This window comes from Lonchura striata, chromosome W, assembly GCF_050655825.1.
Source record: "Lonchura striata isolate lonStrDom1 chromosome W, ASM5065582v1, whole genome shotgun sequence".
Taxonomy (NCBI): domain Eukaryota; kingdom Metazoa; phylum Chordata; class Aves; order Passeriformes; family Estrildidae; genus Lonchura; species Lonchura striata.
Window position 1 is genome coordinate 42,810,042 of NC_140743.1, and position 22,162 is coordinate 42,832,203.

Below are 22,162 nucleotides of genomic sequence, written 5' to 3' on the forward strand. Positions count from 1 at the left end.
TTTTCCAAGATTTTTTGGGGAATTTTTCCAGGAATTTTCCTGGGATTTTTCACCATTTTTTTCCCTTGAAATTCCCTTTTTTTTTCAATTTCTCCCCCATTTTCCAGCCGATTTTCCTCAGGTTTTGGGGCATTTTTCCATGAAAATTTGGAAAATTTTGGGGAATTTTTGGGGATTTTTTTCAGGAATTTTTGGGGATTTTTTGGGGATTTTTTTTGGATTTTTTTCGGGAATTTTTTTTTTAATTTTTGGGATTTTTTTGGGAATTTTTTGGCAATTTTTCCTGGAATTTTGGGGAATTTTGGAGGAATTTTTCCCCTTAAATTCCTGATTTTTTTTTTTTTTTTCCAATTTTTCCAGGATTTTTTGGGGAATTTTTCCTGGAATTTTTTGGGGAATTTTTCGGGGAATTTTTCCTGGAATTTTTTCCTCATTTTCCCTCATTTTTCCCCCCTTAAAATCCACATTTTTTCGCATTTTTCACCCCAGTTTTTTTCCCTTTTTCTCTGGAATTTTAAGGAATTTTTCCACATTTTTTTTTCAATTTTTCCATGAAAATTTTGGGGAATTTTTGGGCAATTTTTTGGAGTTTTTTTGGGGTATTTTTGGGATTTTTTTTCCGGATTTTTTTTGCGATTTTGGGGGGAATTTTTGGAGATTTTTTGGGGAATATTTGTGGATTTTTTTCCGGAATTTTTTTGATTTTTTTTGGGGAATTTTTGGGAATTTTTTGGGATTTTTTTGGGGAATTTTTGGGATTTTTCTCAGGAATTTTTCCCAGAATTTTTCAGGGAATTTTGGAGATTTTTTTTTTTAATTTTTCCCGGAATCTTTTGGGATTTTTTCCTGGATTTTTTGGTGATTTTTCCTGGAATTTTGGGGAATTTTTTGGGAATATTTCCCCTTAAATTCCTGATATTTTTTTTTCAATTTTTCCAGAATTTTTTGGGTAATTTTTCCTGGAATTTTCCCTCATTTTCCCCCCTTAAAATCCACATTATTTCACATTTTTCCCCCCAGTTTTTTCCCTTTTTCTCAGGAATTTTAAGGAATTTTTCCACATTTTTTTTTCAATTTTTCCATGAAAATTTTGGGGAATTTTTGGGCAATTTTTTGGAGTTTTTTTGGGGTATTTTGGGAATTTTTTTCCGGATTTTTTTGGGGATTGTGGGGGGAATTTTTGGGGAATATTTGTGGATTTTTTTCCGGATTTTTTTGGGGAATTTTGGGGATTTTTTTTCAGGAATTTTTTGGGATTTTTTTTGTGATTTTTTCCTGGATTTTTTTGGTGATTTTTCCTGGAATTTTGGGGAATTTTTTGGGAATTTTTCCCCTTAAATTCCTGATTTTTTTCTTTTTATTTTTCAATTTTTCCAGAATTTTTTTGGGAATTTTTGGGGAATTTTTCCCCTTAAATTCCTGATTTTTTTTTTTTTTTTCCTTTCCAATTTTTCCAGGATTTTTTGGGGAATTTTTGGGGAATTTTTCCTGGAATTTTTTCCTCATTTTCCCCCCTTAAAATCCCCATTTTTTCGCATTTTTCCCCCCAGTTTTTTCCCTTTTTCTCAGGAATTTGAAGGAATTTTTCCACACTTTTTTTTTCAATTTTTCCATTAAAATTTAGGGGAATTTTTGAGGAATTTTTTTGAGTTTTTTTGGGGCATTTTTGGGAATTTTTTTCCGGATTTTTTTTTGGGATTTTGGGGGGAATTTTTGGGGATTTTTTGGGGAATATTTGTGGATTTTTTTTCCGGATTTTTTTGGGGAATTTTGCGGATTTTTTTTCAGGAATTTTTTGGGATTTTTTTGGTGATTTTTTCCTGGATTTTTTTGGTGATTTTTCCTGGAATTTTGGGGAAATTTTTGGGAATTTTCCCCCTTAAATTCCTGATTTTTTTCTTTTTATTTTTCAATTTTTCCAGAATTTTTTTGGGAATTTTTGGGGAATTTTTCTCCTTAAATTCCTGATTTTTTTTTCCAATTTTTCCAGAATTTTTCGGGGAATTTTTCCTGGAATTTTTTGGGTAATTTTTCCTGGAATTTTCCCTCATTTTCCCCCCTTAAAATCCACATTTTTTCGCATTTTTCACCCCAGTTTTTTTCCCTTTTTCTCTGGAATTTTAAGGAATTTTTCAACGCTTTTTTTTTCAATTTTTCCATGAAAATTTAGGGGAATTTTTGGGGAATTTTTTGGTGAATTTTTCCAGGAATTTTTTGGGATTTTTTTGGGAATTTTTCCAGAAATTTTTGGGGAATTTTTTCAGGATTTTTTTGGGAATTTTTTCAGAATTTTTTGGGGATTTTTTTTTATTTAATTTGTTTGGGGATTTTTGGGGATTTTTTGGTGAATTTTTTAGGGAATTTTTGGGATTTCTTTTGGGAATTTTTTGGCAATTTTTCCTGGATTTTTTTGGCAATTTTTCCTGGAATTTTGGGGAATTTTTTGGGAATATTTCCCCTTAAATTCCTGATATTTTTTTTTTCAATTTTTCCAGAATTTTTTGGGGAATTTTTGGGGAATTTTTCCTGGAATTTTCCCTCATTTTCCCCCCATAAAATCCCCATTTTTTCCCAATTCCCCCCCCAGTTTTTTCCCTTTTTCTCAGGAATTTGAAGGAATTTTCCCACGCTTTTTTTTTCAATTTTTCCATGAAAATTTTGGGGAATTTTTGGGGAATTTTTTGGAGTTTTTTTGGGGTATTTTTGGGAATTTTTTTCCGGAATTTTTTTGGGATTTTTGGGGATATTTTTGGGGATTTTTTGGGGAATATTTGTGGATTTTTTTCCGGAATTTTTTGGATTTTTTGGGGGGAATTTTTGGGACTTTTTTGGGACTTTTTTGGGATTTTTTTGGGGAATTTTTGGGATTTTTTCAGGAATTTTTCCCAGAATTTTTCAGGGAATTTTGGGGCTTTTTTTTTTTAATTTTTCCCGGAATCTTTTGGGATTTTTTCCCGGATTTTTTTGGCGATTTTTCCTGGAATTTTGGGGATTTTTTTGGGAATTTTTCCCATTAAATTTCTGATTTTTTTTTTTCAATTTTTCCTGGATTTTTTGGGGAATTTTTCCTGGAATTTTTTCCTCATTTTCCCTCATTTTTCCCCCTTAAAATCCCCATTATTTCGCATTTTTCGCCCCCAGTTTTTTCCCTTTTTCTCGGGAAATTTAAGGAATTTTTTCCACGCTTTTTTTTTTCAATTTTTCCATGAAAATTTAGGGGAATTTTTGGGGAATTTTTGGTGAATTTTTCCAGGAATTTTTTGGGATTTTTTTGGGAATTTTTCCAGAAATTTTTGGGGAATTTTTTCAGGATTTTTTTGGGAATTTTTTCAGAATTTTTTGGGGATTTTTTTTTTATTTAATTTGTTTGGGGATTTTTGGGGATTTTTTGGTGAATTTTTTAGGGAATTTTTGGGATTTCTTTTGGGAATTTTTTGGCAATTTTTCCTGGATTTTTTTGGCAATTTTTCCTGGAATTTTGGGGAATTTTTTGAGAATATTTCCCCTTAAATTCCTGATTTTTTTTTTTTCAATTTTTCCAGAATTTTTTGGGTAATTTTTCCAGGAATTTTCCCCTCATTTTCCCTCATTTTCCCCCCATAAAATCCCCATTTTTTCGCATTTTTCCCCCCAGTTTTTTCCCTTTTTCTCAGGAATTTTAAGGAATTTTTCCACACTTTTTTTTTCAATTTCTCCATGAAAATTTTGGGGAATTTTTGGGGAATTTTTTGGAGTTTTTTTGGGGTATTTTTGGGGATTTTTTCAGAATTTTTTGGGGATTTTTGGGGATTTTTTGGTGAATTTTTTAGGGAATTTTTGGGATTTCTTTTGGGAATTTTTTGGCAATTTTTCCTGGATTTTTTTGGTGATTTTTCCTGGAATTTTGGGGAATTTTTTGGGAATTTTTCCCCTTAAATTCCTCTTTTTTTTTTTTTTTTTTTTTCAAATTTTCCAGATTTTTTTGGGGAATTTTTGGGGAATTTTTCTCCTTAAATTCCTGATTTTTTTTTTTCCAATTTTTCCAGAATTTTTTGGGGAATTTTTCCTGGAATTTTTCGGGGAATTTTTCCTGGAATTTTTCCCTCATTTTCCCCCCTTAAAATCCCCATTTTTTCCCATTTCCCCCCCCAGTTTTTTCCCTTTTTCTCAGGAATTTGAAGGAATTTTCCCACACTTTTTTTTTCAATTTTTCCATGAAAATTTTGGGGAATTTTTGGGCAATTTTTTGGAGTTTTTTTGGGGTATTTTGGGAATTTTTTTCCGGATTTTTTTGGGGATTGTGGGGGGAATTTTTGGGGAATATTTGTGGATTTTTTTCCGGATTTTTTTGGGGAATTTTGGGGATTTTTTTTCAGGAATTTTTTGGGATTTTTTTGGTGATTTTTTCCTGGATTTTTTTGGTGATTTTTCCTGGAATTTTGGGGAAATTTTTGGGAATTTTTCCCCTTAAATTCCTGATTTTTTTTTTTTTTCTTTCCAATTTTTCCAGAATTTTTTGGGGAATTTTTGGGGAATTTTTCCCCTTAAATTCCTGATTTTTTTTTTTTCTTTCCAATTTTTCCAGGATTTTTTGGGGAATTTTTGGGGAATTTTTCCTGGAATTTTCCCTCATTTTCCCCCCATAAAATCCCCATTTTTTCCCATTTCCCCCCCCAGTTTTTTCCCTTTTTCTCAGGAATTTGAAGGAATTTTCCCACGCTTTTTTTTTTCAATTTCTCCCTGAAAATTCGGGAATTTTTTTTGGGAATTTTTGGGGAATTTTGGGACTCACCCAGCAGGGGCTCGGCGCCGTTGGCCGGGGGGGTGCAGGAGGAGCCGAAGGCGTTGGAGCGGTGGAAGGACGACATCGGCGGCAGCGCCGAGCTCAGCTCGGCCGACGAGTGCGACGGGTAGGGCTGCAAAAACGGGCAGAAAAACGGGGATTTTGGTTAAAAAAGAAAAAAAGAAAAAATTGGGGAAAAATTGGGTGAAAATCGGGTGAAAAACGGGTGAAAAACGGGCGAAAAACGGGGAAAAAATGGGGAAAAAATGGAATTTTGCGGAGACAAAATGGCGGAAAATTGGGGGGAAAATTGAATTTTTGGAGGGAAAAATGGGGAAAAATGGGGAAAATTGGGGAAAAAATGGGGGAAAAAAATGGAGGAAAATTGAGAAAAAAATGGGGAAAAATTGGGGAAAAATTGAGCAAAAAATGACAAAAATGGGGGGAAAAAGGGGGAAAAATGAGGCAAAAATTCGAATTTTTGAAGGAAAAATTGGGGAAAATTTGGGGGAAAATGGGGAAAAAAATTGGGAAAATGGGGGAAAATTGGAGAAAAATTGAATTTTTGAAGGGAAAAATGGGAAAAAATGGGGAAAATTGAGAAAAAAATGGGGAAAAATTGGAGAAAAATGGGAAAAAATGGGGAAAATTGGGGGAAAAATGGGGGAAAAAAAATGGAGGAAAATTGAGAAAAAAATGGGGGGAAATTGGGGAAATTTGGGGGAAAATTGAGCAAAAAATGACAAAAAAGGGGGAAAAATGAGGCAAAAATTCGAATTTTTGAAGGAAAAATTGGGGAAAATTTGGGGGAAAATGGGGAAAAAAGTGGAGAAAAAAAGGGGGAAAATTGGGGGAAATTTGGGGGGAAAATGGAAAAAAATTGGGCAAAAAATGGGGAAAAAAAGACAAAAAAAAGGGGAAAAAATGGGGGAAAGTTGGGAAAAAATGGGCAAAAAATGACAAAAAATGGGGAAAAAATTGAAGAAAAAATGACAAAAATTTGGAAAAAATGGGAAAGAAATTGGGGAAAAAATGACAAAAAGGGAAAAAATTGGTGGGAAAAAATGGGGAAAATTGGGGAAAAAATGGGAAAAATTTGGGGAAAATTGGAAAATATTGGGTGAAAAATGACAAAAAAATGGGAAAAAATGGGGGAAATTGGGAAAAAAATGGGAATAAAAATGGGGAAAAAAGGGGCAAAAAATGACAAAAAATTGGGAAAATTAGAAAAAAATTGGGGGAAATTTTGGGGGAAATTGGGGGGAAATTGAGAAAAAAAATGGGCAAAAAATTTGAATTTTTGAAGGAAAAATTGGGGAAAAATTTGAATTTTTGAAGGAAACATTGGGGAAAATTGGGGGAAAATTGGGGGAAAATTTGGGGGAAAATGGGCAAAAAATTGGGAAAAATTGGGAAAAATTTGGGGAAAATTGGGGAAAAAATTGGGAAAAAATTGGGGAAAATTGGGTAAAAAATTTGAGGAAAATTGGGGGAAAATTGGGGGAAAAATGAGGAAAATAATGGGATTTTTTGGGAATAATTTGGGGAAAAATTTGGAATAAAATTGGGGGAAAAATGGGGGAAAAATGGGGGAAAATAGGAGAAAAATGGGAATAAAAGGGATAAAAATGTGAAAAAAACGGGGTTTTTAGGAAAAAATTGGATTTTTTGGAGAAATTTTTTGGGAATTTTTTTGGGAATTTTTTTGGGGATATTTTTGGGAACTTTGGGGAAAAAATCAGAATAAAATTTGGAATAAAATAGGGAAAAAATGGGAAAAAATTGGATTTTTTTAAGGAAAAAAAATAGATTTTTTGGGGAAATTTTAGGGAATTCTACAAAATTTTGGGGGAAAAATTGGGTAAAAAATGGGAATAAAATTGCGAATAAATGGGAATAAAATGGGGATGAAATGGGAAAAAATTGGATTTTTTTTAAGAAAAAATTGGATTTTTTGAGGAATTTTTGGCAAAATTTTGGGGAAACGTTGGGGAATTTTTGGGAATTTTTTGGATGGAATTTTTGGGAAAAAATTGGAATAAAATGCACAAAAAATGCGCCAAAAATGCTAAAAAATTGGATTTTATTAGGAAAAAGTGGGGGTTTTTTAGGAAAAAAAAGGGAATTTTGGGGGGAAATTTTTGGGGAAATTTCTGGGAATATTTGGGGAATTTTGGGAATTTTTTGGGGAAAAAAAATGGGAATAAAATGGGGGAAATATGGGGAAAAATGGGATTTTTTGGGGGAAAAAAATGGGAATTTTTGGGGAAAATTTTGGGAGTTTTTTGGGGAAAAATTGGGTAAAAAATGGGAATAAAATGGGAAAAAATGTGAGTAAAACTTGGAAAAATGGGAAAAAAATTTGATTTTTTTTTTAATTGGATTTTTTGGGGAATTTTTTAGGAAATTTTGGGGAAACTTGGGGAAAAAATGGGGGAAAAAATGGGAAAAAAAGGGAAAAAAAATGGGAAAAAATGGGATTTTTTGTGAAAAAAAATGGGAATTTTTGGGAATTTTTTTGGAGAATTTTGGGAATATTTTTTGGGAATATTTTTTGGGGAAAAAACGGGAATAAAATGCGCGAAAAAATGCAAAAAAAATGCGAAAAAAAAGCGAAAAAACTCAGATTTTTTGAGGAAAAAATGGGATTTTTGGGGGGAATTTTTTTGGGGAAAGTTTTGGGGATTTTGGGAAAATTTCGGGAATGATTTTTTTGGGATTTTTTTTTTTGGGAATTCTCACCAGGCGCTCGTGGGGGTGGAGGCTGCAGTAGCTGCTGGAATGGGAAGAATTCCCCAACATTCCCGAAAATCCCGCTTGGCCACTCCAGGGATCGCCTCCATCTGGAAAAGAAACCAAAAAATTTGGGAATTTTCACCCGGAATTCCCGAAAAACAAAAAAATGGGGAATTTTTTGGCGAAAAAATCAGGAATTTTGGTGAAAAAACGGCTTTTTTATAAGGGTTTTTATGGGAAAAAAATCGAATTTTTAGTGTAAAATTCAGAATTTTTTTGGGAATTTTCACCACAAAATTTGGGAATTTTTAGTGGTAAAATGGGGATTTTTTAACCCAAAATTCGGATTTTTTTCCCAACGAAATTAGAGCGAAAATTCAAGATTTTTAAGGGATTTTTGTGCCAAAATTTCCAATTTTTTTTTTAGGAAAATTGGTCCCGAATTTTGGGAATTTTGGTCCCAAAATTTGGACTTTTTTTGGGGGATTTGTGGGATCAAAAATTTGTGGAATTTTGAGCCAAAAATTTGGGAATTTTTGAGGATTTTTTACCCAAAATATGGAATTGTTCACTAATTTTATTGCCAAAAATTTCAATTTTTTACAGAAAATTGGTCCCAAAATTTGGGAATTTTTGTCCCAAAATTTGGGAATTTTTGGGATTTTTTTAACCCAAAATTTGGGAATTTTTGGGGATTTTTTACCCAAAATTTGGATTTTTTAAAGAATTTCGGTGCTGAAAATTCAATTTTTTGAAGAAAATCGGTCCCAAAATTTGGAATTTTTTGGGATTTTTTTTGACACAAAAATTTGGTGAATTTGTGGAATTTTGGGCTCAAAATTTGGGAATTTCTGTGGCAAAATTTGGGAATTTTGGGGGATTTTTTAAACCCAAAATTTGGATTTTTTTAACCAAAATTTTGATCGAAAATTCAAAATTTTTAAGGAATTTTTGTGCCAAAATTTTGATTTTTTTAAGGAAAATTGGTCCCAAAATTTGGGAATTTTTGGGAAATTTTTTGCCCAAAATTTGAGAATTTTCTTGGATTTTTGATCCCAAAATTTGGGAATTTTGGGGATTTTTTAACCCAAAATTCGTAATTTTTCACTAATTTTATTGCCAAATATTTCAATTTTTTACAGAAAATTGGTCCCAAAATTTGGAACTTTTTGGGAATTTTTGTCCCAAAATCTGGGAATTTTTGGGGATTTTTTACCCAAAATTTGGATTTTTTCAGGAATTTTTGGTGCCAAAATTTCGATTTTTTTTTAGGAAAATTGGTCCCAAAATTTTGAATTTTTTGGGAATTTTTGAGCCCAAAAATTTGAGAATTTTGGGGATTTTTTACCCAAAATTTGGATTTTATCAGGAATTTTGGAGCCAAAATTTCGATTTTTTTAAGGAAAATTGGTCCCAAAATTTGGAATTTTTTTGGATTTTTTTTATCCAGAAATTTGGGATTTTTTGAGGATTTTGGTCCCAAAATTTGGGAATTTTTGCTCAAAAAAATTTGGGAATTTTGGGGGATTTTTTTACCCAAAATTTGGATTTTTTTCAGGAATTTTGACCCAAATTTTGGGAATTTTTGGAGAAATTTTGGTCCCCAAATTCGGAATTTTTTGGGAATTTTTGACCCAAAAATTTGGGAATTTTTGAGGATTTTTGACCCAAAATTTGGATTTTTTTCAGGAATTTTATTGCCAAAAATTCCAATTTTTTACAGAAAATTGATCTCAAAATTTGGAATTTTTTGGGAAATTTTGACAAAAAAATTTGGGAATTTTGGGGGATTTTTTTACCCAAAATTTGGATTTTTTTGAGGAAGTTATGGTCCCAAAATTTGGGAATTTTGGGGGATTTTTGCTCCAAAAAATTAAATTTTTTTAGGATTTTTAATCCTAAAATTCCCAATTTTCGGGAAATTTTTGTCCCAAAATTTGGATTTTCTTGGCAATTTTGGCCCAAAAATTGGGGAATTTTAGCTCAAAAAAATTCGGGAATTTTTGGGGATTTTTAATTCAAAAATTTGCATTTTTCAGAAATTCGGTTTAAAATTTGGATTTTTTTTTTTGGGGGAATTTTCCTCCCAAAATTCCGAATTTTTTTGGGAGGATTTTTGACCCAAAATTTGGGAATTTTTAATCAAAAAAAAAAAAAATTTGAATTTTCGCAAAAATTTGGTGGCAAAATTTAGATTTTTTTTTTATCCCAAAATTTCGATTTTTTGGGGAATCCAACCCAAATAATTTAGAATTTTTTTGGGGAATTTTAATCCCAAATTTTCACCAAAAATTCCACCAAAAAATTCGATTTTTCTCACGAAAATTAATGCAAAAAATTCGATTTTTTGCGGATTTTCGACCCCAAACTCGCGATTTTTTGGGGGAAAAAATTGGGATTTTTTTTGGGGGGTGAAATTCCAATTTTTTTTTTGGGAATTTTTGGGGAAATTTTGGGAATTTTTTACCTTGCATGAAGAAGGAAGAGGGGAAAGCGCCCTTGGCTGAAAATCCGGGTGAGTCGCGGTTGAATTCGGCCGTGGAAGCGGACGGGGCGTAAACCTGAGCAAAAAAAAAACCCAAAATTGGTAAATTTTCCCCCAAAAAAAAATCCCAAATTTATAAAAAAATCATTCCCCAAAAAATCCCGACATTAATCGCAAAAAATCCCGTTTTTATAGCTAAAAAAATCGAAATTTTGAGCTTAAAAATGTGATTTTTTACCCAAAAAATGTGAATTTTTATTCAAAAAAAAGTGGATTTTAACCCAAAAAAATCTGATTTATTCGCCCCAAAAAATCATGAATTTTACCCCAAAAAAATCGTGATTTTTTAGCCCAAAAAATCTGAATTTTTAGCCCAAAATATTTCCCACATTTATCCCCCTAAAAATTCCCAAATTTATCCCAAAAAAATCAGAATTTTTACCCAAAAAATCGGAATTTTTACCCAAAAAAAATCGGAATTTTGAGCACAAAAAAATCCCAACTTTTATCCCCAAAAATTTTCAAATTTTATCCTAAAAAAATCCCAAAATTATTCCCAAAATATCCGAATTTTATCCTAAAAAAAAAAATCTGAATTTTTACTCCAAAAAAAAAAAAAAAAATCTGAATTTTGAGCCCAAAAATTCCCAAATTTATCCCGAAAAAAAATCCCAATTTTCACCCTAAAAAATCCCAATTTTTACCCTAAAAAATCTGAATTTTGAGCCCAAAAAAAGACCAAATTTATGAATAAAATCCCAAAAAAATCCCAGATTTATCCCCAAAAAACTTTCCAAATTATCCCCAAAAATAGAAATTTTTATCCCAAAAAAATTGAATTTTTATCCCAAAAAAATTGAATTTTTGGCCCCAAAAAAAATCCCGAATTTATTTTAAAAAATTCACGAAATTATTCCCCAAAAATTCCGAATTTTATCCCAAAAATTCTGAATTTTTAGTGCAAAAAATCTGAATTTTTAGTGACAAAAAAATCTGAATTTTGAGCCCAAAAATTCCCAATTTTATTCCCCCAAAATTCCCAATTTTATCCCAAAAAATCCGAATTTTTACCCCAAAAAATCCGAATTTTATCCGAAAAAAAATCGAAATTTTGAGCCCCCCAAAAAATCGGAATTTTTACCCAAAATTTCCCAAATTTTTCCCCCAAAAAATTCCCTAAAAATTCCAAAATTTATCTCCAAAAAATCGGAATTTTTATCCTCAAAAAAAAATCTGAATTTTGAGCCCAAAAATTCTCAAATTTATTCCGAAAAAATCCCAAATTTTATCCCCAAAAAATCTGAATTTTTATCCAAAAAAATGTGAATTTTTATCCAAAAAAATGTGAATTTTTTTCCGGAAAAAAAATCTGAATTTTGAGCCCAAAAATTCCCAATTTTATTCCCCAAAAAATTCCCAAAAAAACGGAATTTTTCCCCAAAAAACCCCAATTTTATCCCCAAAAAATGTGAATTTTTACCCCAAAAAACCGGAAATTTGAGCCAAAAAATTCCCAATTTTATCCCCCAAAAAATCCCAAATTTTTACCCAAAAATTCCCAAATTTTTACCCAAAAAATCCGAATTTTATAGCAAAAAATTTTGAATTTTACCCCCCAAAAAGTCTGAATTTTTAGCCCGGAAAATCCCAAATTTTAATAATTAATTAATTAATAATATTAATTTATAATTACTGTATTTATAATTAGTGATCACTAATTATATATTGACATATTTATTATAGCTAAATAGAATTATTAATTAATAAATTATTCTTTATTAACTTATTAAGAATTATTTAATAATAATTATATCCTTAGAATTAATATCCCCGGTGTTTATTTAAATTAATTTAATTAAAATTAAATGCCATTAATTAATTAATTCCTATCAATAAATGGGAAATCAAATTATTGATAATTAATCAATATTTAATCAATAATTAGAATAAATTCGAATACTAATAGGCAAATACGTAAATAAATTGTTTTATTATCGGGATTTAATAACCATTAATATTTAATAAATCAATTGAATTAATGAATTAATTCCTATTAATAAAATTCTAATTATCGCTACTTAATCGATATTTAATCAATATTTAAGAATTAATTACAATCTATATATAATCAAAATTATATCAGGATTTAATAACCATTAATATTTAATTAATTTCAATTAACTAATCAATTAATTCCTATTGATAAATAAAAATTTCAATTACCGATATTTAATCAATATTTAATACCAATCCTAATTAATATTCAATATATTCAGATTATTTCAATTGATTCATTATTGGGATTTCTCACTCATTAATTTAAATTCAATTAATTAATTAATTTATTCCTATCAAATAATTGATACTTAATCAATATTTAATATTGATTAGATATATTAAATATTTTGAATAGAATAAATCGATTAAATATTAATTAAATTGATTGAATATATTAAATCTAATTAATGCCTTAAATATTAAATCGATTAATTATATTTAATATTAATTTTTATCAATATACTTTGCCTAATATATTGATTTATTATTAATTACCTATAAGAAATATATTTATTAGAATTGATTGATTAATTATCAATTCTATTAATTATATTTATTATAATAAATCTATTAAATATTGATTAAATCTAATAAATGTATTTAATATTGATTAATTATAAAAATATATTTAATAAAATTAATATATAACATATTAATAATATTCAATATATTTAATCGAATAAATCGATTTATTATTAATTATATTCAATTTATTTAATAGAATACAATGATTAAATATTAATTAAATTGATTAAATATAATTCATGCCTTAAATATTAATTAATTCTATTAAATGCATTTGATATTGATTAATTATATTCCATATATTTAATCGACTAAATCGATTTATCATTAATTACAATCAATCTATTTAATCAATCAATTTATTAATTATTATGAATCTATTTAATCAAATAAATCAATTTATTAGTATTATAATCTATATATTTAATAGAATAAAACGATTTATTAATTATTATCTATATATTTAATCGAATAAATCGATTTATTACTAATTATCCATCTATTTAATCGAATAAATCGATCTAGTATTGATTAATCGCATTAAATCTATTTAATAGAATTAATTAATATACTGAATCGATATTTAATTTATTTGTTTAATAAATTATTAATAGTATTATTTTGCTATTATGTAATATCAATTTCATATAAAATTAATTAATTATTCGTCTATATTTTATAGCGGAAAATAAATCTAATTATAAATATATTTAATTGAATTAATTATGAATTATAAATAATTATTAATTAATATTTATTTAATAAATGCAATTTGAATTCGATTTAATTGGAATATTGCGATAAAAAAGCAAATTAATTCTAATTAAATTTATTTTATAATTAATAATTTCGTTTATTTCATAGGTATTTATTAATATTTATTATTTATTATATTTTTGTACATTTCAACGTATTAATATTTCATATTTATTAATTATTTTATTTTATTGGTTTCTAATATTATTAAAAATATATTTCAATTAATTGCATTTATTTAATAGATTTAAAGTGTTTAATTTATTTCATATACTGAATATAACAAATATATTTAATTTATTTAATATATTTAATTTATTTAATTTATTTATTATATTTTTTTAATTAATTTAATACGTTTATTTAAAGGAATTTCTTTAATAGATTTAATTGATTTAATATATTTAATTATTCAATTTATTTAATATATTTAATTTATTTAATTTTATTGATTATTTGGTATATTTAATTTATATATTTAATTTATTTAATTAATTTAATATATTTATTTAATTTAATTAATATATTTATTTAAAGTAATTTATTTAATATATTTTATGCGATTAATTTATTTTATTATTTGATATATTTAATTTATTTAATATATTTAATGTATTTATTTAATTTATCTAATGTATTTAATTTATTTAATTTTTAATTAATTTTATTTATTTAATTTTTATTTCATTTATTTGATTTATTCTTTCTTTCAATTAACACATTCATTTTATTTATCTAATATATTCATTTAAAGTAATTTATTTAATATATTTAATTTATTTAGGGCATTTAATTCATTTAATCTATTTTATTATTTGATATATTTCATTTCCTTAATATATTTCATGTGTTTATTTCATATATTTAATATATTTATTTAATCTATTTAATTTATTTATTTATTCTATTTAATTTATTTAATATATTCAGGATATTTCATTTATTTAATAGAATTAATACATTTATTTAATTTAAGATATTTTATATATTTCTTTAATTTATTTGTATTATTTAATCTATTTAACATATTTCTTTTAGTTAATATATTTAATATATTATTTAATATTTTAAATTTACTTAATGTATTCATTTTATTGATATTAATTTACTTCATATATTTAATTTCTCTCTTTTATTTAATATATTTAATTAATTTTTAATATTGTTAATTTATTTAATATATTTAATTCAATATATTTCATTTAATTAATATTTTAAATCTATTGAACGGATTTAATAATTTAATGTATTTAATATATTTAATTACTTTATTCACGTAATAGATTTAATTTTTTTAATTTATTTAATATATTTAATTGATTTCATCTATTCATTTTAATATATTTAATGTAATTAATTGATTTAATATATTTAATTTAATTCACATATTTAATTGATTTAATATATTTCTTTCATATATTTAATTTTCATAATTTATTTCATGTATTTAATAAACTTAATCCTTTACCATTTTTAATATATTTAATTAATTTCAATTTATTTCATCTATTTAATTTATTTAATATTTTTTCATGTCTTTCATTTACTTAATGTATTTAATTAATGTATTTAATTAATTTAATGTATTTAATTAATTTAATATATTTAATATATTTAATATATTTAATGCAATTAATTAATTTAATATATTGACTTTAATAGATTACATTTATTTTATTTAATACGTTTAATTGATTTAATATATTTAATTGATTTAATATATTTAATGCAATTAATTAATTTAATATATTGACTTTAATAGATTACATTTATTTTATTTAATACGTTTAATTGATTTAATACATTTAATTGATTTAATATATTTAATTGATTTAATATATTTAATTGATTTAATCCATTTAATCCATGAAATAAATTCATTTTCTTCCCATTAATTCCATTTATTTCCTCAATTCTCTATCGATATTTAAATATTAATTAATTTAAATCTTTGATATTTTTATTTTTCTTTATTTCCTGCAGGTGGCGCCCGCGCCTTTTTCCTCCAAAAATCCCCAAAAATTCAATTTTTTAACCCAAAAATTGACCCAAAATAACCCAAAAATTCACCCAAAAAATGCCCAAAAATTCAGATTTTAACCCCAAAAATTGACCCAAAAAACCCCCAAAAATTCAAATTTTTATCCCTAAAATTGACCCAAAAAAACCCCAAAAATTCAAATTTTTATCCCTAAAATTGACCCAAAATAACCTAAAAAAAGCCCCAAAAATTCAAATTTTTATCCCTAAAATTGACCCAAAATAACCTAAAAAAAGCCCCAAAAATTCAATTTTTTAACCCAAAAATTGACCCAAAAAAACCCCAAAAAAGCCCCAAAAATTCAAATTTTTAACCCAAAAATTGACCCAAAAAACCCCCAAAAATTCAATTTTTTAACCCTAAAATTGACCCAAAATAACCCAAAAAAGCCCCAAAAATTCAATTTTTTAACCCAAAAAATGCCCCAAAATAGCCCAAAAAAATCAGATTTTTAACCCCAAAAATTCACCCAAAAACCCCCCAAAAATTGACCAAAAAAACCCAAAAATTCAAATTTTAACTTCAAAAATCGCCCCAAAAATGCCCCAAAAATCAGATTTTAACCCCAAAAATTGACCCCAAAAATTCAATTTTTTAAGCCAAAAATTGACTCAAAATAGCCCAAAAATTCAGATTTTAACCCCAAAAAAAGCCAAAAAAAAGCCCCAAAAATTCAGATTTTAACCCCAAAAATTGACCCAAAATAACCCAAAAAAAGCCCCAAAAATTCAGATTTTAACCCCAAAAATTGACCCAAAATAACCCAAAAAAAGCCCCAAAAAATCAGATTTTAACCCCAAAAATTGACCCAAAATCTTCCCAAAAAAGCCCCAAAAATTCCCCCCAAAAAATAAAAAAAAAATCCCAAAAAATCCCCCAAAAAATCCCGAAAAATCCCCAAAAAAATCCCAAAAATTCCCTTAAAATTTCCAAAAAAATTCCCAAAAATTCCCTAAAAATTCCCCCAAAAAATCCTAAAAATTGGGAATTAAATCCCAAAAAATCCCCAAAAATTCCCCCAAAAAATCCCCAAAAATTCCCCAAAAATTCCCCCAAAAATTCCCCAAAATTGGGAATTAAATCCCAAAAAATCCCCAAAAATTCCCTAAAAATTCCCCCCAAAAAATCCCCAAAATTCCCTTAAAATTCCCCAAAAAAATCCCAAAAATTCCCTAAAAATTCCCCCAAAAAAATCCCAAAAATTGGGAATTAAAGCCCAAAAAATCCCAAAAAATCCCCCAAAAAATCCCAAAAATTGGGAATTAAATCCCAAAAAATCCCCAAAAATTCCCTAAAAATTCCCAAAAAATTCCCCCAAAAAAATCCCAAAAATTGGGAATTAAATCCCAAAAAAATCCCCAAAAATTCCCCCAAAAAATCCCAAAAGTTGGGAATTAAATCCCAAAAAAACCCAAAAATTCCCCCAAAATTCCCCCAAAAAATCGGAATTAAATCCCAAAAAATCTCCAAAAAATCCCAAAAATTCCCCCAAAAAAATCCCCAAAATTGGGAATTAAATCCCAAAAAAATCCCCAAAAATTCCCCCAAAAAATCCCAAAAGTTGGGAAATAAATCCCAAAAAAACCCCAAAAATTCCCCCAAAAAAATCCCCAAAATTCCCTTAAAATTCCCCAAAAAAATCCCAAAAATTCCCTAAAAATTCCCCCAAAAAATCCCAAAAAATTCCCTAAAAATTCCCCAAAAATTGGGAATTAAAGCCCAAAAAAACCCCAAAAATTCCCCCAAAAAAATCCCAAAAATTGGGAATTAAATCCCAAAAAAACCCCAAAAATCCCCCAAAAAATCCCAAAAAATTCCCCCCAAAAATCCCAAAATTTGGGAATTAAATCCCCCCCAAAAAAATCCCAAAACTTTTTTGGGGATCCCAAATTTTTCGGGAATATTTCCCGGGAATTTTTGGCTGTGGCGCTAATTAGGCATGCATGATTTCAGCTGCAACTCATTAATATGCAAATGTATGCAGCTGCTCCTTTACATAATTAAAAATGCAAATGAGCCCTTCTGGTGATTCTCCGAATTCTTCCGCGGGAAAAAAAAAAAAAAAAAAAATGGGAATTTTTGGCATCCCAAAAAATTCCCAAAATTTGGGTTTTTCACCCCAAAAAAAATCCGGGATTTTCGCGACCGAAAAATTCCCGAATTTTGGGGTTTTTAACCCCAAAAATTCCCGAATTTTGGGGGTTTTTAACCCCAAAAATTCCCAAATTTTGGGGTTTTCACCCCAAAAAAAATTCCCGAATTTTTCCATCCCAAAATTCCAATTTTCCCTGGGGCTTATGAATATTCATGAGCGCTCAATGAGTGGAGGCGGGGCCAAAAGGCCAGCGGGGTGATATGCAAATGAGGCAGGGCGACATGCAAATGAGGCAGGAGCGATATCACCGAGCTATGCAAATGAGGCGGGATCAATAACAGAGATATGCAAATGAGGAGCAGTCAATACCGGGATGATATGCAAATGAGACTGCATCAATACTAGAACATATGCAAATTAGTTTGTATCACTATCAGAATGATATGCAAATGAGGATCTAGCGATATCAGGACGATATGCAAATGAGACTGCATCAATATCAGAGTGATATGCAAATGAGGCTGGATCAATATCAGAATATGTAAATGATGTGGCGTCGATAGCGGAATTATATGCAAATGAGACGCAATATCTGAGTGATATGCAAATTAAGTGCTATCAATGGGATTATATGCAAATGAGACAGTATCAATTGCTTTGTGATATGCAAATGAGGATCTATCAATAAAATGATACGCAAATGAGGCTTTATCAATAGCTGAGTGTATGCAAATGAGACCATATCAATTAAACGATATGCAAATGAGATTTCATCCATGCTAGAATATATGCAAATTCATTTGTATCAATACCAAAATGATATGCAAATGATGATCGATATCAGAATGGTATGCAAATGAGACTATCAATACTCAAACATATGCAAATTAGTTGGTATCACTCTCAGAATTATATGCAAATGAAGACCTATTATATCAGAACAATATGCAAATGAAACCGCATCAATAGCTGAGCAATATGCAAATGTGGCTGGATCAATAAAACGATATGCAAATGAGATTGTGTTGATATCTGGGTGCTATGCAAATGAGTCTTGATCAATTGAGTGTTATGCAAATGAGATCACACTGATGCCAGAGTGATATGCAAATGAGACCAGATCAATACCGGAGTGATATGCAAATGAGGCCGAATCGATAGCAGAACGATATGCAAATGAAGCAGTGTCAATATCAGAGTGATATGCAAATGAGGCTGTATCGACATCAGAACGATATGCAAATGAGATCGTATCAATAGCAGGTTGATATGCAAATGAGGTGCTGTACGTAGCCACGTGCTATGCAAATGAAGCTTATTAATATTAATGTTCTATGCAAATTAGGCCGCATCCATCCATTCCCCCCAAACCCCAAAATCCCCAAAAAAACCCCCAAAAAACCCCAAAAAACCCCAAAAAACCCCAAAAATTAAACCCCAAAAATTCCCAAAATCCCCAAAAATCCCCAAAATTCCCAAAAAATCCCCAAAATTGCCCAAAATGACCCAAAATTCCCAAATTTCTTACGGAGGACGGCAGCCCCGGGGGCACCTTCCGCACTTTCTTGCTCTGAACTTCTGCAAAAAAAGGAAAAAATTTTGGGGATTTTGGGGTTTTTTGGGGATTTTTGGGGATTTTTTGGGGATTTTGGGGATTTTGGGATTTTTGGGGGATTTTTGGGGATTTTGGGAATTTTTGGGGATTTTTGGAGATTTTTGGGGATTTTTGCGTTTTTGGGGATTTTGGGGTTTTTTGGGGATTTTTGGGGATTTTTGGGGATTTTGGGGATTTTTGGGGATTTTTGGGGATTTTGTATTTTTGGGATTTTTGGGGATTTTGGGATTTTGGGGATTTTGTATTTTTGGGGATATTTGGGATTTTTGGGGATTTTGGGGTTTTTTGGGAATTTTTGGTTTTTTTGGGAGTGTTTTGGGATTTTTGGGGATTTTGGGATTTTTTGGGGATTTTGTATTTTTGGGGATTTTTGGGATTTGAGGATTTTGGGGGTTTTTGGGAATTTTTGGTTTTTTTGGGAGTGTTTTGGGATTTTTGGGGATTTTGGGATTTTGGGGATTTTGTATTTTTTTGGGCAATTTTGGGATTTTGAGGATTTGAGGCTTCTGGGGGATTTTGGGCATTTTTCGGATTTTTGGGGATTTTTGTGTATTTTTGTGTATTTTTCCCTTTTTTTTCGGGATTTTTGGATATTTTGCCATTCAGGAATTCCGTGAATTTCGGGAATTTAGGAAATTTGGGAATTTTTGGGATACTCACCCACAGAGGAGCCGTGCAATCACCGGAATATTTACAATTTTTGAGCATTTTTGTTCATTTTTGTGCATTTTTTCCGTTTTTTTTCGGGATTTTTGGATATTTTGCCATTCAGGAATTTTGGGAATTTTGGGAATTTTGGGAATTTTTGGGATACTCACCCACAGAGGAGCCGTGCAGGCCTCTCCGGCGGGTCCCATACTGGTAGAACTGGGAGCTGCCCTTGCTGGGGGACAGAGCCCCCGGAGCCAGATCCAGCTCGGAGCCCAGCAGGGGCTGCTGGGAATGGGAAAAACCGGGAATGAGATCCCAAAAACATCCCAAAAACATCCCAAAAACATCCCAAAAACATCCCGAAAATATCCCGAAAATATCCCGAAAAAATCCCAAAAATATCCCAAAAATATCCCAAAAAAATCAAAAAAAATCCCAAAAAAATCCCAAAAAATCCCAAAAACATCCCCAAAAACATCCCCAAAAACATCCCCAAAATATCCCAAAAAAATCCCAAAAATATCCCAAAAACATCCCAAAAAAATCCCAAAAATATCCCAAAATATCCCAAAAATATCCCCAAAATATCCCCAAAAACATCCCGAAAATATCCCAAAAACATCCCAAAAATATCCCAAAAATATCCCAAAAATATCCCAAAAATATCCCAAAAATATCCCAAAAACATCCCAAAAACATCCCCAAAATATCCCAAAATATCCCCAAAATATCCCCAAAATATCCCCAAAATATCCCCAAAAAATCCCAAAAATATCCCAAAAACATCCCAAAATTATCCCAAAAACATCCCCAAAATATCCCAAAAAAATCCCAAAATATCCCCAAAATATCCCAAAAAAATCCCAAAAATATCCCAAAAATATCTCAAAATATCCCAAAAAACATCCCAAAAACATCCCAAAAACATCCCCAAAACATCCCCAAAATATCCCCAAAATATCCCGAAAATATCCCCAAAAACATCCCAAAAATATCCCAAAAACATCCCCAAAAACATCCCCAAAATATCCCCAAAATATCCCAAAAACATCCCAAAAACATCCCAAAACCATCCCAAAAAAATCCCAAAAAAATCCCAAAAACATCCCAAAAATATCCCAAAAATATCCCAAAAATATCCCAAAATATCCCAAAAATATCCCCAAAATATCCCCAAAATATCCCAAAAACATCCCAAAAATATCCCAAAAATATCCCAAAAATATCCCAAAAAAATCCCAAAAACATCCCAAAAATATCCCAAAAATATCCCAAAAACATCCCAAAAACATCCCAAAAATATCCCAAAAAAATCCCAAAAACATCCCAAAAATATCCCAAAAACATCCCAAAAACATCCCAAAAACATCCCAAAAATATCCCAAAAAAATCCCAAAAACATCCCAAAAATATCCCAAAAACATCCCAAAAACATCCCAAAAACATCCCAAAAATATCCCAAAAAAATCCCAAAAATATCCCAAAAATATCCCAAAATATCCCAAAAACATCCCAAAAATATCCCCAAAATATCCCCAAAATATCCCCAAAAATATCCCCAAAATATCCCCAAAATATCCCAAAAATATCCCAAAAACATCCCAAAAATATCCCAAAATATCCCAAAAACATCCCAAAAACATCCCCAAAATATCCCAAAAATATCCCAAAAACATCCCAAAAATATCCCAAAATATCCCAAAAACATCCCAAAAACATCCCAAAAACATCCCAAAAACATCCCAAAAATATCCCAAAAACATCCCAAAAACATCCCAAAAATATCCCCAAAATATCCCAAAAATATCCCAAAAATATCCAAAAAAAATCCCAAAAAAATCCCAAAAACATCCCAAAAACATCCCAAAAACATCCCAAAAATATCCCAAAAAAATCCCAAAAATATCCCAAAAAAATCCCAAAAAATCCCAAAAAAATCCCAAATCCCAAATCCCGATTTTATACACGCTTCGTTTTCTATAGGATGTATTTTATATGTATTTGATATCATATATTAAATATGATTTCTCTCCCTAGAATGGATTTTTATACATTGGATTTTCTATAGAATGGATTTTGTATAGAATGTATTTTATATAAAATGTATTTTATATAGAATGGATTTTATATAGAATATGTTATATATAGAATGTATTTTATATAGAATGTATTATATATAGAATGTATTATATATAAAATGTATTTTATATAAAATGTATTTTATATAGAATGTATTATATATAGAATGTATTTTATATAGAGTGTATTATATATAGAATGTGTGATATATTCTATATAAAACATTATTTATTTCTCCAGATTGAATTTTTATATATTGGATTTTATATAGAATGGATTTTATATAGAATGGATTTTATATAGAATGTGTGATATATTCTATATAAAATATTTATTTCTGCAGATTGAATTTTTATATA

General features: G+C 29.0%; 1 protein-coding gene across 40 annotated transcripts in view; it reads right to left on the reverse strand.

Annotated features, from left to right (window-relative positions):
• Window positions 1-22,162, reverse strand: part of LOC146763228 (transcription factor 4-like) — a 111,870-nt gene that overhangs the window by 26,838 nt on the left and 62,870 nt on the right. For 23 of the 40 annotated variants that reach the window (XM_085571395.1, XM_085571391.1, XM_085571382.1 and 20 more), the window contains 5 exons: window positions 19,892-20,009; window positions 18,987-19,036; window positions 9,966-10,059; window positions 7,505-7,605; window positions 4,772-4,895 (listed from right to left, as the gene is read on the reverse strand). In XM_085571395.1, coding sequence (XP_085427521.1) covers window positions 4,772-4,895; window positions 7,505-7,605; window positions 9,966-10,059; window positions 18,987-19,036; window positions 19,892-20,009 — 487 coding nt within the window. The remainder of the gene's footprint in view (window positions 1-4,771; window positions 4,896-7,504; window positions 7,606-9,965; window positions 10,060-18,986; window positions 19,037-19,891; window positions 20,010-22,162) is intronic. The other 17 variants (XM_085571397.1, XM_085571394.1, XM_085571386.1 and 14 more) reach the window with 3 other exon arrangements.